The sequence below is a fragment of the Podarcis muralis genome, chromosome 7 (genome assembly GCF_964188315.1).
Source record: "Podarcis muralis chromosome 7, rPodMur119.hap1.1, whole genome shotgun sequence".
In the NCBI taxonomy this organism is placed as follows: Eukaryota; Metazoa; Chordata; class Lepidosauria; order Squamata; family Lacertidae; genus Podarcis; species Podarcis muralis.
The window spans coordinates 77,316,506-77,332,232 of NC_135661.1; the positions used below are offsets into that span (position 1 = coordinate 77,316,506).

The 15,727-nt window shown below is 43.0% G+C and overlaps 1 protein-coding gene across 4 annotated transcripts; it reads right to left on the reverse strand.

Annotated features, from left to right (window-relative positions):
* Positions 1-1,073: 1,073 nt before the first annotated feature.
* Positions 1,074-14,707, reverse strand: LOC114602260 (phospholipase A2 inhibitor and Ly6/PLAUR domain-containing protein-like). 4 transcript variants are annotated; one of them, XM_077932581.1, is made up of 5 exons: positions 14,535-14,693; positions 11,649-11,750; positions 10,554-10,703; positions 2,636-2,785; positions 1,074-1,597 (listed from the first exon to the last, which is right to left on the reverse strand). In XM_077932581.1, exons 1-5 carry the CDS (start codon positions 14,668-14,670, stop codon positions 1,434-1,436), a joined length of 702 nt encoding a protein of 233 aa, XP_077788707.1. In that variant the 5' UTR covers positions 14,671-14,693; the 3' UTR covers positions 1,074-1,433. The 4 variants fall into 4 exon arrangements, with proteins under 4 accessions (XP_077788707.1, XP_077788706.1, XP_077788708.1 ...); XM_077932580.1 differs by having other exon boundaries at positions 11,649-11,753; positions 14,535-14,692; XM_077932582.1 differs by lacking the exon at positions 2,636-2,785 and having other exon boundaries at positions 11,649-11,753; positions 14,535-14,707.
* Positions 14,708-15,727: the final 1,020 nt, after the last annotated feature.

The following is a 15,727-nucleotide window of genomic DNA, read 5'->3' on the forward strand; positions in this document are numbered from 1 at the left end:
GAAGGCAAAGGCACAGCATTTTGCAAAAGCTGATTGGTGCTTTGCAGGTTTCTGAGTTTATGGATTGCTCAGTTATCACCTTGGAGGCCTCAAAATCTTGGCAGGTTTTAAAAGTGAGAAAGTTGGAGTCCTGCTTATTTTCTGTCCCCCAGCTGCTCTGTCTCTTTGGACTCCAGACTTGGAGTCCTTAACTCCTCCCATAAAAACACACACAAACACACACACACACACACACACAAACTTCTTCTTCTACTACTACTGTCTTGTCCGGGTTCAACCTCAATCCCTTGACCACCATCCATCCTCCAACCACCTCCATGCACTCAGCTAGGACATTCACTGCTCCCAGTGGTGCCTACTATGAAGGGACCCAATACTTCTCAATCTGCTACTGTTCACCAGCTGGGCTGCACACTCTGGATTATGTCCTTGAGCTGTGCTCAGGCTTCTCGCTTGACAAAATGGAGATACGGCTAGGAGCATAGGCATGGCTGGAATGGTAGTGGGACTTGCTTCTGATTTTGGGCTTTAGTTTCTTCATTTGTTTTAATTGAGGTTCATCTCTTTTTTTATATACAATAATCTTGGACAAACCTAAGGAGTGTTGCTTTGCCCCAGACTGACCAAATCACTTTTTGAATCAATACAAAGTTACATTAGGAAGAAACACAACTACGGTATCTCCTCTATAGCCTCACCTGCGCCACCCCACCCAACCATGCAAGAAGCCTCTGACTGGGACCTCCCCTTAGTGCTAAAGCCTTCCTTAAACTCTTATTGACAGTCATCTGGGAGAAGCAAATAGAACTGTTTTTGGACTGGATATTCTTTATTGGGCCTGCAATCTTTCATTCAGAAAACAGTCAGGAACCCTGAAAAGAAACCTGCAGGAGGATGGGGGGAACTGTGGTTTGGTCCCCAGGTTGGGTTGAGGAAGAAATTCAATTTTGTCTGCATATTAATGAGAAACGAACTCGTTTGCACTTCCCAGATCAATATGTAAACTAAAACTCAGCTTTCAAATATCCCGTTTCTCAGAATTTTGCAATGTAGTTCATCAACCAAACAGTGTATACAAAAATGCATTTATGTAGGGGAAGTGCCAAAAGTGCATATTTCGGTGATAATAACATATGTACAAATGCATTTTTGGGGGGAAATGCTAGCAAAACTCTACACTAGTCAAACTGCAATTACAAATTGTGTTTATTGGGAGAAATTGATGCTAAAATGTAGGTGGATTTCAATAGTGTTTCTTTAATAAAAAAAATGCGGATTGCTCTAGTATTGTGGAGAATTGAATTTAAGATTTTTTTAAAATGAGAAACTTAAGAGCACTGATCTTGACAGATTTGTCCACTCGGGTGCCCAAAAGCACATGGCATGGATCCTACAAGTTGCCTGGCATGTAAAGAGAGCTCAGGAGAGAAACTTCATAAGGAACTCTTCTCCAGGATATGGTTGGTGCTGGAGGATTTAGCAGGCTTCCATATTGCGGTTCGCATTTTGTAGCAGTTTCCGTTAATGAACCCGTTTAGGCTATAGAGTTCACCCACGTTTCTTGTTCCACAACCCTTCACGACAAAAGACTTGGAATCTGCAAGTAGACATGGTTAATAGTCATTGACAGTCTTATCCTCCGTGAATCTGTCCAATACTTTTTGAAAGCCATCCAAGATGGTGACCATCATCACTACGTCTTATAAGACCGAATCCCATCATTTAACTATGCACTAGGCGAAGAATATTTGTTTGTTTATAGATTTTAAATTTCAAAAAAATAAAATACAACTAGTCAAACATTTTCCAGTATGCATTCCCTTGGTAATCGACTTCCTTTCTACCCTTCCTTGGTTTTCTCAAATTATATTTTGCTGCTGCATATTATAATTACTCTATACATTCTTTCCTCTACCTTATTCTCAAAAAAACTTTTATTGGTTAGCTTACTCCAAACCTGCTAGCATTTTAACATGTTTACAATATTTTATAAACATTTTCCAATCCTCCTTGAAAGCTGTCTTGTCTTTGATTCTTTGGTACATCTCTTCCAATTATCACTAGAAGAAAAGCTTCTCATCTTTTTGGGAGAGTCCTCTTAAATATTTTTTTTCATCTCATTACATATCATCTCCTAAAATCCTTTAGTTGCTCTACAAGTCCATCACATATAATGAAATGTGCCTTCTATTCCTTTACATGTACCTAATTCTGACTCATACAAGACTTCCTTATTTGGCCAATCTGAACATTCCAACATTTAGCTTGATCAGATGATCTCAAGGTTCTACTCATTTGAAAATGACTTATGTGAAGGAGCCCAAATTCAATCCCTCACCCAAGACATTTAAGTGCACCAAAGGACAATGCACACAAGTCATTAGCACCTTATCATGGATACAATCCCTGCATGCTCTGGCATAGCTATTGTACATTTCAACAATGCTTGCATCAGAGAACACCCTGGAAGATTGTTACTTGGGGTTCAGGGCAGCAGGTCTCTCACTCTGCCACCTGAGGTGTCCATCTCATCTTGGCTCATGGTTGGTCCATCTCTGGAAGCTCCAGAGGCAGCATTCCCCTCCCACCTGCTCCCTCTACCCCACGCAATCCTTCTTCCTCCCCTGCTAAGTACCTTCCTTAGGGCCGTAGGTCCCTGTTAAATTGATGCAAGTATTTTCTGCATCTGTGCATGAGACTTTTCCGCCTATGCAGGTTTCCTCTGTCGCAGCAATACACCCAATTGGGCAAATGAGCCCATTCTTTCTCGAAGAAGCTGGAGGAACTAGGAAGCAAATAAGAAAGAAGCAAGTGGTTTGCGGATTTCTAAATAGGAAGGTAAGAAGAGGCCTGATGGTACTTTGACAGGCCTGATTCACACGCGCACCAGTAGCAGCCACTGTGTTGGGGTGAAGGAACCCTCCTAAAGCTGGCATTTCTGCCGTTTACCTGTATGGAGGTCCACCAAGCACTCATGCAACTTTCCCTGCCTGATCCATCACATCACAGGGGCTGCTACTGGTGTGTGCTAGAAGTGAGATGGGAAACAGCAGTACATGGAGTACTTGCACATGATGGAGCAGGAAAAGGATGCAGGAGGTTGGAGTTGTGGGAATGCAACAGTGGAAGCTCTGGACTGGCTCACCAGTAGACCCACATCTTTCTAAACCCACCTTAATCTCTTCCAGGCAGGGCCCAGCAATGCCAGTGTTAGGAGATCAGCTTCGCCCCCCCCCCAATCCTGTCCCACACTCAGAATTTCTTCTTCTCGTGCCAGGTGTGTGAAAACTTTGGCCCTCCAGATGTTGATAAACTACCAACTCACAACATCCTTCCCCGCTGGCCATGCTTGTTGGGACTGAAGGATGGTACAGTTAAGCAACACCTGGAGTGCCACTGGTTCCCCACACCCGTCTAATAACACCTGCTTGTTATGGACGGCATTCCCAAACTGAGGGGGCAGTGGTGGTTGGCAACATGCAGACACCCACAGCAGTGGCGGAGCTTCATGCTACAGAACCGGGGGCGGAGAGCAGGTGGGGGCGTGACTGGTGTGCATCCCGGGGGTGTGGCATGCATCCTGGGGGCATGGTGCGCTACTCGCAAGGGCGTAGCGCCCAGTGCAGGGGGGCAGCCGTGATGGCACCCCACCGGGATCGTGGTGCCAGGAGCGGTGCACTCCCTCCAACCCCCTCTTCCTCCATCAGTGACCCGCAGAGACCTTTCCCCCACAAGCACTTTATTTTGATGTTGTTTTTTTCTAATGTTTTCTTTGTCAGAAATAATGAGATCCAGATACAACTTCTGTCCCTGCCTTACGTTAGGAAGAGAACAGATAGAGGGGCTAAAACTTCATACACTCAAACCACGGGTAGAGTGAGCCCGTGGCCGTGGGACTCGGCGGGCACCAGAAGCAACCCCGGAAACGCAGAAGGAACCCCGTAAGGGGCTCCGGAGCGAAGAAGGGGGAGCGGTGCTGTGAGTTCATCGCTCTTTCCGCGGAAGCGAAGCCGCGCGGCTGTTACTGATGAGCGCCGACCTTTCTTCTTGAAACATCAGGCTACAAGCAACATACCCGTGAGTAAGGGGCTTTAAATTTGGAGACTAAATTGCTGAATTTGGCTGAAAACGGGAGACGAGAAACAGGAAGTCCGTCTTTCCGATTTTGCTTGCAAGATCAAAGCAAAGACTTTGAGAAGCGGGAAGCGCTTTAAAAGGGAACTGTCAAAAGTTGGGATTTTCGTGCGTTTATGGAACTGGCTTTCAAAAGGGAAAGAATAGACTTATTTTTCAAGCTAAAGGGACTTTAAATTGGAGCTATCCTCTCGTTTATGGACTATTAAGACTAAAGAGCCAAATCGTCGGGCTGCCAGACAGGAGAGAATTGTTAAACTGCGGAAACTGTTACTGAAGTTCAACTGTTACTTTGGAGCATAACAGACTTGACACTGTTGCAGACACCTTTTTTGAGACTTTGTTAAATCTAAAAAAGAGCTCTGGAGAACCTCTCTTTTGTTTCGGGACTACTGAGTTCTTGTATTGGGATTACAGGGACTTTAATGGCGGAAAAACTTCCTTCTTTCTTCTAAACTTTGGTGGCACTCCCCCTAGAGGACTTTGGAATTATAAAGGCCTGGGAACTGCTTTTTATTTTGACTTCTCTCTACTGACTGTTTGTAAACTGGATCTGCCTTTCTCATGGGACAATAGACAATTTGACCTTGAACACTGGCAGATGTGGAATGAGCGGCACAGGGAAAACAAGAGCAGCCAAAGCCAAAGAAGCTAAAGAAAAAGAAAAGGAAAAAAAACCTGCACAACTTGTTCAAACAACTTTGACTCAAGGACGTAGATCATCGGTTCCAGCTGTGCTGGTAGCACAGAAGGCGGAAGCTGAAAAGTCAGCATTAGAAGATATGGCAGCAGGAGGATCTGAAGCAGTTTTGAAACAAATTTTGGAACAACTGTCAACCTTAAACCAAAAGGTGGATGATCAATCGTCAAAAATTGACCAAGCTACATCCTCGATTCAGAAATTGACTGATCAGGTTTCCCAGCATACACAAGCAATTGAAAATTTGCAAGGAGCTACGGCTGAAAACCGTAAACTAGCTGTGGAAGCCATTCAAAAAGCAGAGCAAGCGAGTAAAGAGGTCGAGGAGATCAAGGGAGAAGTTAAGCCCCTGCACAAACAGATTGGTGAACAACAAGCCTATCTGTCAATGGTGGAATTGAAAAACCGAGAGAACAACCTCAGACTGAGAGCTATTCCAGAACTTGAACAAGGAGATTTGATTGGTTATTTGACAACAGAATTTTCCAAGTTCTGGGGTATAAAAGAAGACAACGATTTTAAAATTGTATCGGCATTTAGACTGGGAAGAGTGGTAAGGAAGGACAGATCCAGAGACTGTTTGATAATTTTGAGATCAAGGGAAGAGAGAGACAAGATACTAGGCCTTCACTTCAAAAAATCACTTGAAATACAAGATAAAAGGGCTGAAACCTACAGAGATATACCGAAACAACTGCTGGACCTTAGAGCCACTTATACAGAACTGGCAAAACTGTTGAGACAAAACAGAATTCCTTATAGGTGGGAATTCCCACAAGGACTATCTTTTACCTATAAAGAAAAGAAGGTTAAAATCAAATCGACAGAAGACCAGCAAAAGTTCCTACACGATCACGGAGAAGACCTCCAAAAAGGAGCAGCAGCAGCTTGGCCACTACCGGGTCAAACACCTGGAGCTGGACCATCGCCCACATCCTCGGGAGCAGAGGAAAAGGAGGAGACCCCACAATAGGATCAACAAATTAGTACAGGATGTCTCTGCAGCTATTAAGTTGGAATATAAATGGTGGAAATTCCCCGGAAAAAAGAAGGAAAATATTTCACATTTTGAAAAAAGAACATTTGGACATTATCTGTCTGCAAGAAACCCATGTGACTAGGCTCCACAGGAAAGTGCTAATTAACAAAAGACTAGGCCAGGAATTTATCTCATCGGACAAAGTTAAGAAAAGGGGAGTGGTAATCTATGCAAAGGAGAGTCTGTCACCGAAATTTTTATTTAAAGATGAACAAGGAAGAATTTTGGTGATTGAAATTCAGACACAGGGAGAAATATTCCTGATATTAGGAATATATGCACCTAACGATGGGAAATCAGAATTTTTTAAGAAGCTGCATGAGATTATGCTGGACTATTTGGACTATTCCAACATCATTATGATGGGAGACATGAATGGGGTGGTATCTACAAACATGGATAAGTCACAAAACCAAAATTTAACAAAAGACGGCAGACTGCCTAAAACCTTCTTTGAACTAACTGACAATATGGATCTGATTGACATATGGAGGACAAAAAACCCCTCAGGTAAAGAAGGAACTTTCTTCTCTGAGGCCCATTCGTCATGGACAAGAATCGACCAAATATGGACAACTAGAGGGCTGGCACCTAAGACTAGAAAAGTGGAAATCTGCCCAAAAACCTGCTCCGACCATAACGCCTTGAAAGTGGAATTGAGACTTACTCCAACCGGTTCCTTCAGATGGAAAATGAATGACACCTTACTAAGAGATCAGGAGGTCGTGAAGAAGGCCCAAAAAACTTTAAGAGATTACTTTGAAATAAACTTGAATACTACGGTAGAAAAAAGAACGATCTGGGACGCAAGTAAAGCAGTTATGAGAGGGTTTCTGATACAACAAAAATACGATCAAGAAAAGACTCTGGAATGGAAAAAAGGAGAAGATCTTGGAGAAAATAAGAGAAGGAGAGAAAAAATTGAGAACTAATCCAAAATCGAAGGAGGTGCTGAGAGAAATTAAATTCCATCAAGCACAATATTCGAAATTGATAAATCAAGAGGTTGAATGGAAAATTAAACAAATGAAGCAAAGATCATTTGAATCAGCAAATAAATGTGGAAAACTGCTAGCATGGCAGTTGAAAAAGAGACAAAAATTGAATACAGTTACAAATCTAGAGATCGACGGGAGAACTGTTCAGAAACCAGAAGAAATCAGAAGATGTTTCCAGAGATATTTCAAAGAACTTTATGCACAGGGGCCACAGAAAGAGTTCGAGATAGACCAATTTTTAAAAACTAACGGATTACCAAAAGTAACTCAGGAAAAAAGAACAATCCTGAACTGTAAAATAACACAACAGGAAATTGAAGGTGCCATTCAGAATATGCAACTAGGCAAATCTCCAGGCCCGGATGGACTTACCTCCAAATATTATAAGACCTTGAAGGACTATTTGATACAACCTTTGATGGAGGTATGTAACCAGATTATGGAGGGGAAGAAGGCACCAGAGTCGTGGAAAGAAGCCTTCATCACATTGATTCCTAAAGTGGAAACTGAAAAGACTCAACTTAAGAACTACCGTCCCATCTCACTCCTAAATGTGGATTACAAAATCTTTGCAGACATTTTGGCAAGCAGACTTAAAAAAGTTTTGAATGAAGTAATTCACAAGGACCAGGCCGGCTTTCTCCCAGGTAGACACTTGTTTGATAACACCAGGAACATTATTGATATTTTGGAACTTTTACAAACAAATATCAATAGGAGAGCGGTGTTAATCTTTATTGATGCAGAGAAAGCCTTTGATAATATTTCTTGGATGTTTATGAAGAAAAACTTGGAAGGGATGGGAGTGGGACGGGGGTTTGAAAATGGAATACAAGCAATTTACACAGAGCAAAAAGCTAAATTGATAGTGAACAATGTGGTGACAGAAGAGTTTAAAATTGAAAAAGGGACACGACAGGGGTGCCCACTATCTCCTCTTTTATTTATCTCAGTCCTGGAGGTGCTGTTGAACATGATCAGGGAGGACCGGTTGGTACAGGGAATAGAGGTCGGAGTGAAACAATATAAATTGAAAGCTTTTACAGACGACTTAGTTTTAACACTACAGGAGCCAGTATCTAGTACAAAAAGAGTTTTAGAACTGATTCATGAATTTGGTCGGGTGGCGGGATTTAAGTTGAACAAGCAAAAGACCAAGGTTTTGGCTAAAAACTTGACACCTACAGAAACAGAGGGGTTCCAGAAAGAAACAGAACTAAGTGTTGTTAAAAAAGTGAAATACCTAGGGGTTCATTTGACTGTTAAAAATTTGAATTTATTTAAAGACAATTATGAAAAATGTTGGTCGGAAATTAAGAAGGATTTGGAAATTTGGTCAAGATTGAAACTTTCCTTGTTGGGCAGAATTGCAGCTATAAAGATGAATGTATTGCCGAAAATGTTATTTTTGTTCCAGGCCCTACAGATCGTGGACAGAGTGGAATGTTTTGGAAAGTGGCAGAAGGATATATCTAAGTTTGTCTGGCAGGGCAAAAAGCCCCGAATAAAGTTTAAAATATTAACTGATTTGAAAGAAAGAGGGGGGTTTGCCCTGCCGGACTTGAGGTTGTATTATGAATCTGCAGCCTTCTGCTGGCTGAAGGATTGGTTTCTGTTGGAGAACACTGATGTCCTGGATCTGGAAGGGTTCGATAATGCTTTTGGTTGGCATGCATATCTGTGGTACGACAAGGTTAAAGTTCATAAACTATTTAAAAACCATATTGTCAGAAGAGCAATTTTTGCGGTCTGGTTGAAATATAAAGACTTATTGGAGGGCAAGACCCCGAGGTGGCTATCACCGGTGGAGGCCAAGGCTAGGAAAAGACCCAACATGGAGGCCTACTGGCCAAAATATTGGGAAATAATTGAAAAAATTGGGGACAATTGGAGGTTGCAGAGCCAAGACAAATTAAAAAATAAGGTGCGGGATTGGTTACATTATGCTCAAATCCAAGAGGTTTTTAAAATGGACAAAAAAGTTGGTTTCCAGGTGGAAAAATCGAAATTAGAGACAGAATTGTTAGAACCAAAAACTAAGACACTTTCGAAAATGTATAACTTGCTGCTTAAGTGGAATACACAGGATGAGAAAGTCAAATCTGCCATGATAAAATGGGCACAGGATATTGGACACAACATTATGTTTGAAGACTGGGAAAGGTTATGGAACACCGGAATGAAGTTTACGGCATGTATTGCCTTGAAAGAAAACATTATGAAAATGATATACCGGTGGTACATGACCCCAGTCAAGTTAGCCAAGATATATCACCTGTCTGACAATAAATGTTGGAAATGTAAGGAGGCAGAAGGGACATTCTTTCATCTTTGGTGGACCTGCCCAAAAGTGAAGGCCTACTGGGAAATGATTTATAATGAGCTAAAAAAGGTATTTAGGTATGCCTTTCCCAAGAAACCAGAGGCCTTCCTATTGGGCATGGTGGACCAGAGGGTGTTAAAGAAGGACAGAACTTTGTTTATGTATGCTACCACAGCAGCAAGAATTCTTATTGCAAAGCACTGGAAGACTCAAGATTTACCCACGCTGGAGGAGTGGCAGACGCAGTTGATGGACTACATGGAACTGGCTGAAATGACTGGCAGAATCCGAGATTTGGGCGAGGAAACAATGGAAGAGGACTGGAAAAAATTTAAGGACTATTTGCAAAAACATTATAAGTTGTATGAATGTTAAGAAATACGCACGATTAGGAAATTTTTGCTTTAGCAACTTGATTAGGTAATCGGAAAATTAAGACAAGAAAAAAGAGGTGGTAATATGAAACAATTTTATTATGTTAATTTTAAAGGTACAAAGTTGGGATACAATATTGTGAATTTAGAAACATAATAACTGAAAGACACAGTAAGTTATGAAACAAGGTAACAAATTGCTGAAACTTTTATTGCAAAAGAACGCAGAGTCTGGAAGATGTGGGGAAGTCCATTTGGAATATTGGAAAAACTGTCGAAAGTTGGATTGTAATAATCTTTTTATTATCTTTCCTTGTCTTTGTTTCTTGTATTTTCTTATCTCTATCTTGTGTCTATGACTCTAAGAAAAGAAACTCAATAAAAAATATTTTTTTAAAAAAAACTTCATACACTCCATGCTACTCCTACCAATTTCAAATTCAAATTGTGTATGGACTCAGCTACATTAGTAAAGAAAGAACATTTTACATTTGTTATAATGTAACAAATGTAACACCAGGTGGCACCACAGAGCAGAAAACTTTTCTACACAATTTTACATGGAGTTTTTTTCTTTCGTTATAACAATTTCTAATTTCTTTTTTGCAACGTGTTCCTGAAACAATAACACTGCATTGTTGGGGGATTTATACTGCTTTCATTTGTTCAGTGATGCTTCCCAAGTTCTCATACATCATTATCACTGGCTGGAGGGGCTGGCTATAGAGCAACAATAGTGGGGGAAACATAAACCAATACATTTGTAGAATGAAAAGTTAAGGGGGTTCCACAGGAATAATGGGATGCGCACTGATTGGAAATAAAGCCATGTGACTAGCCCACAACCTTTGCACACACAAACATAATTGAAACTGCCCCAATAGCATCATGAGCAGAAATCAACCTGGGTGCACAAGGAAAATGACACCTGGAGGGACCCAGATTTGTAATTCTGTTGTCAGAGAGGAGGCAGATGATGACTTACCTCCCCATTTTAAGTTTGCATTGCAGCCATCTGTGGTACAGCAAGCCGAGGTGTGGCGCAAATGTTTCCCATCTCCTATGGTGATGGTAAAAGCATGGGCACAAGAAAAATTTCTCCCACATGTATAGAATGTTGCATTAAACTTTGGGTCTGTTTACCGGAAGATAAAAAAAAGACAAACAGCAGGTCAAGAGACCCCATCCCCCAGAATTCTTCATTCTCTGCCTAACTATATTGTCTCCGCTCTGCTTGTCCTTCCACCTTGGTTCCAGGTTCTCCCAAGGGAATATGGCCTACCAGAGTACAAGAGCCTGTAGATCAGACCAGAACTTAACATAATCATAGAAACATAGAAACATAGGAGCATCTGCTTTTGGTGAGCAAGGTCCCAGGTTCAATCCTGCCTTCTCAAGGTAGAGCTGGGGAAAAGGCTTCCTGTTTGCAACTTTGCTAGGTGTGTTGTAGTATATTTTTAAGTAAAGTGATTTGTGCCATTGGCATACACAACCATGTTGCATCATTACCATCCAGCAGGTTTAACCAAAAACCACATTAGACATAACTGCCCTGAGGTTGGAAACACAGGAGGGGGAGGTACAGGTTCCCTAAATAGCACCCATACCAGAGGCAAGACCAGTGGCATAGGGTGGAGGGACCAGGGAGGCAGTGGCCCCAGGTGCAAAATTCTGCAGGCAGGCTCCGGCTTCTGTGGGGATCTCCACCTTGCCTAGGTGAAGACAGTAAAGTAGCCCAGTCCCTCACGGGCTGGGTGTGGGTGGAGGGAGGCCACCACAGTACAGCATGGCACTCTTCTTCACAAGCATCAGGGGGGTATGCCCACGAAGTTGTGTGGGCAGGTAGGTGGTGTAACACAGCCCCACTTGGTCCCGATGAGGGGGGGGGGGTGCTATGGAGGCATTGGCTGCTTGCCTGCCCCGGGGGCCAGCAACCCACAGCACACCACTGGGCAAGCCATCGACCCTGTCAATTGTCATGCTGACTCCTGATCATTCTCAAAGCCTCCAAGAGGAACCACATGATGCCAGATACTTGTCAGGTTTCCATGACTCTCTGCTTCTTCCAACGCTTCCTTACCTGTCAGTGTGTACTCATCCTTGATGGTCACACAGGTGTCGAAATCACTGGAACATTCTGTCGGAGCTTGGGTAGCATCATAGCCTTGTATACACTTCAAGGCTGCTGGAAGACGAGAGAAGGACATCATACAACTGTGGGACTGAAGCACCCTCAGGCATTGAACAAAATGGGGAAAAGCCATAGAAACAACTGTGCGTAATGCTGGCTGTGGGCAGCATATTCCCAAGAGTACACAGCACAATGTGAAATGTGTCCTCCTGGTTCTGACCTTGGCTGCGTACACACCATGCATTTAAAGTAAACTTAAAGCACGTAGCCTCCACCCAAAATCCTGAGAACTGTAGCTCACCCTTCATAGTACAACTGTACTCAGCACCCTTGACAAACTACAGCTCCTGTTATTCTTTGGCGGAAGCAAGGTGCGTTACATGTGTGCCGTTGTTATAATTAACAAATTTTAATAGAAGTGTTTCTAAAAAGTAAGGTGCTTTTCCAGCCAAAATGCCATCTTGCCCAGTTTTCACCTTCCAGTGATCTACTACATTCCTTCAGAAACATGGGTGCCCAAAAAGAATTATTCATGGTTAGGTAAGGGGGGGGAGACTGAAAGCTGGGGAGCACGGCATTTCTGAGAGAGAAAGAGAGAGAGAGAGAGAGAGAGGGAGAGAGAGAGAGAGAGAGAGAGAGAGAGAGAGAGAGAGAGAGAGAGAGAGACTGTACTTCTTTCCTAATATTCTTGGTTGTCGAAATACTGCCCTAACTTTGGAATATGTCCAGAATTTCACAGACATAGCCAGAATACTGCAGTCGGAAGCAGTGTCTGGGCGGAAATCGCTAAAATGTCCAGGAAAATCTGGACATATGACACCATATGACATGTCAGAAGTCTGGATTCTGTGAATTTCCAATAAAAGCTCAACAACTTTTTTCTCCAGATTTTCACTTTTTGAAATATGGCAACCCTATGCTAGACACATACTCTTTTTCCTTTTCCTTTTCAAGCAAAGCTGGGAATATGGGGCTCACTGTCCTGTGGATGCCCTGGTCCAGGAAGGTCATACACAGGGCAGGAAGACATCACCCTTCTCCTAGATGTTTGCCTTGCCCACTTGGCCTTCAGAGGTATGGTGCCTCTGAAACTAGGAGGTTACATTTAGCATCTAAATTTTAGCTCACATGGCTCAAAGCCACTGAGGAGCCTCTCCTCCAGGGATCAATCTAATTCTACTTTCATTTCTTCTAAGGCAGTATTACCACCAAGCCTTGTAGCAGTGAATTTCAGAATGTGCTTTATGGGTTGTTGTGGAAGAGGAAGCACTTCTTTCATCAGGCCTAAACAAATTGCTAATTGTGTTAACTGGGTGCTGAACTGGTGGCTTTTCAACTCCAACCCCACCAGCGCACCAGCATGGAACTGGCTCTGCCATTAAGCAAACTGAGATGGCTGCTTCAGGCAGCAGAAGTTCCAAAGGCAGCAGCTTCACAGGTGCCTCACCTGCCCTGCCTCCTCCACCACAAATGATCTTGCAAGCATGCAATAACTTTAGCCATTTCAGCAATATCATACCTGAATTAGGCGTCAGTGCTAGCAATGCTTCTCCACCCGCAGCCAAGGCAGCTGAGCAGGGGAGAAGCGGAGACAGTGGCATTTTCCATTACCCTTTTTACCTACTAAGAGTAGACCTTTGGAAGTTAGCAGACATGACTTAGGCTCATCCATTTGCAATATATACTCTTGAGTAGCACTTAGCTGAATACTGTATATTTCAGCCAAGACCTTTAGAATTTACAGCAGATTACTACCAGTCTATGATTCTATGATTCCCCATCACCAAAGGCATCCACTCAAAAGCTAGCGTGGAAATCTAAATGGAGAAAAAACACTAGCTCTTGTGTGCACCTCAGCTCTTCCTTTTTCTAAAAGATGGCAAGAACATTCTGTGCAAAGTTTTTAACCCCCCTAGATTAGCATCAGATGATGGCACAGTTGCTATTGTTAGGATTTTATCTACCCGTGCTGCTCAGCAAGTAGCGCTAGGCTGTTTATATCATGTGAATGTCTGAGAGTGTGAGACAGGAAGTCTCAGCACTGTTGGAGTTCTGTTGGAAGTTAGTTTCACTTCTGTGTGAGATGCTGTTCTGTACTGGTGCTGAGAGAGCACAGACATGCTGATAGATTCTTTGTATATAGACTGTAAATAAAGTACTTTTAGAGCTACTAATTGACTCTTAGTTTTAGAGCTCTTAATTGACTCTTTTTTGAGGGACGCGGGTGGCGCTGTGGGTAAAACCTCAGCGCCTAGGGCTTGCCAATCGTATGGTCGGCGGTTCGAATCCTCGCGGCGGGGTGCGCTCCCGTCGTTCGGTCCAGCGCCTGCCAACCTAGCAGTTCAAAAGCACCCCCGGGTGCAAGCAGATAAATAGGGACCGCTTACCAGCGGGAAGGTAAACGGCGTTCCGTGCGCTGCGCTGGCTCTCCAGATGCAGCTTGTCACGCTGGCCACGTGACCCGGAAGAGTCTGCGGACAGCGCTGGCTCCCGGCCTATAGAGTGAGATGAGCACACAACCCGAGAGTCTGGCAAGACTGGCCCGAATGGGCAGGGGTACCTTTACCTTTACCTTTTAATTGACTCTTTATTCTGCTATGAGATGCCAGAGGACAAGCGTGCTCCGCTCTGGAGCGAGGGATCACTTATCACCTCTCGACTGAGGAAGATTTACAGCCAGAGAGTGACAACCAGAGAGACGCCCCGGTGTCTTGGGAAGGTGGTGGCCTTCCCGAGTGTTTTTCCAACAGATGTGTCATTCCAAAGTACTGGTCTTTCATTCTGTCCCTAACAGCATAGTAGGAAAATGGATGTGATCAATGATAAATAACTTACGTGGATCTGCAGAGGCAACTAAGAGTGGCGAAAGAAGGCAGAGCACAAGGAGAGGCACCATGCTGTCGTAAGGTAGGGCCAGGAACAAAGCTGAGCTTGAGTGCTTCTTGAGCCCAGATTTATGTGCACAGGGCATTTTATGGATGGGGCTCCTATGTCAACATTGAATGACTTACTCCAATGAACTGCAGTAAAAGGATTGCTGTGCTGTGTAAATACCTGTAAGGCAAATGGGTGGAGATGCCCCTCTTATTGTATTGTGCAATATCTACCTGGGGTTCAAGGACTTTCTGGAACAATCGTTGGATACAGACAACAAATCTGATGGCAAACGTGATGCATTTCTACCGGTTTGTCACACACCTTACATATTATGACTCATTCCATTTATTCTCCCGCTCCCCTATGGAAATACTGACTTTAAACAGTTGACTTATCCTTGAAACACTGTTCTGTTCCTGTATTGTTTGCTGTTTATTGCTGCATTCCAAAGCGATTTGAATATATTTTCCCTATGCTGGAGCACCTACCACTACAATATTGCTATTGAAAGGAATCCTGCCTTCGTCCCGGTGTTCCCTGACAGCAATTTATTACGTTTATTATTTCTTGTTTAAGAACTTTTGCATAACTATGCATAAATTATATGTGGATGCTTATGATTTGTATATTTTGTAGGATGATAGATCTAATAATAATACATTATTATGTTGGAGCTGTATCTCCCGGCAGCAGATGACAGAGACCATGAGGTGTAAAAATACTCAGAGTTCTATTTACAGGCTTACAAGCATAAACACAAAGTGTGTGAGTGTCCTCTTTGCAGGCAAAAACAAATCACAATCCATCTCCCTTTATACTCATAACCAGCTGTACCCTATCAGATCAGAAAACCACACCCTGAATGAAAGAAACAGTTCCAAAAGTTACAAGCATCTTTTTCTGTTTCTTTGCAAAATAAGTCCTAACATATTAGCCACGTGTTGCGTTTGGATTTGAGCAGATACCTCTATGGAGGCAGGCATGGCAAAACTGCTTTTTTATTCTAACAAGCCTGCAAGTTAAGTTAGGCTGAGAGGTAGTGTATAGTCCAAGGTACATCACCCTGGGAGTTTCATGGTTGAGTGGCGATCTGAACCCAGGCCTTCCTAGTCCCACCATATTGTTAGTTCTTGCTTGCTATGCAAAAATCA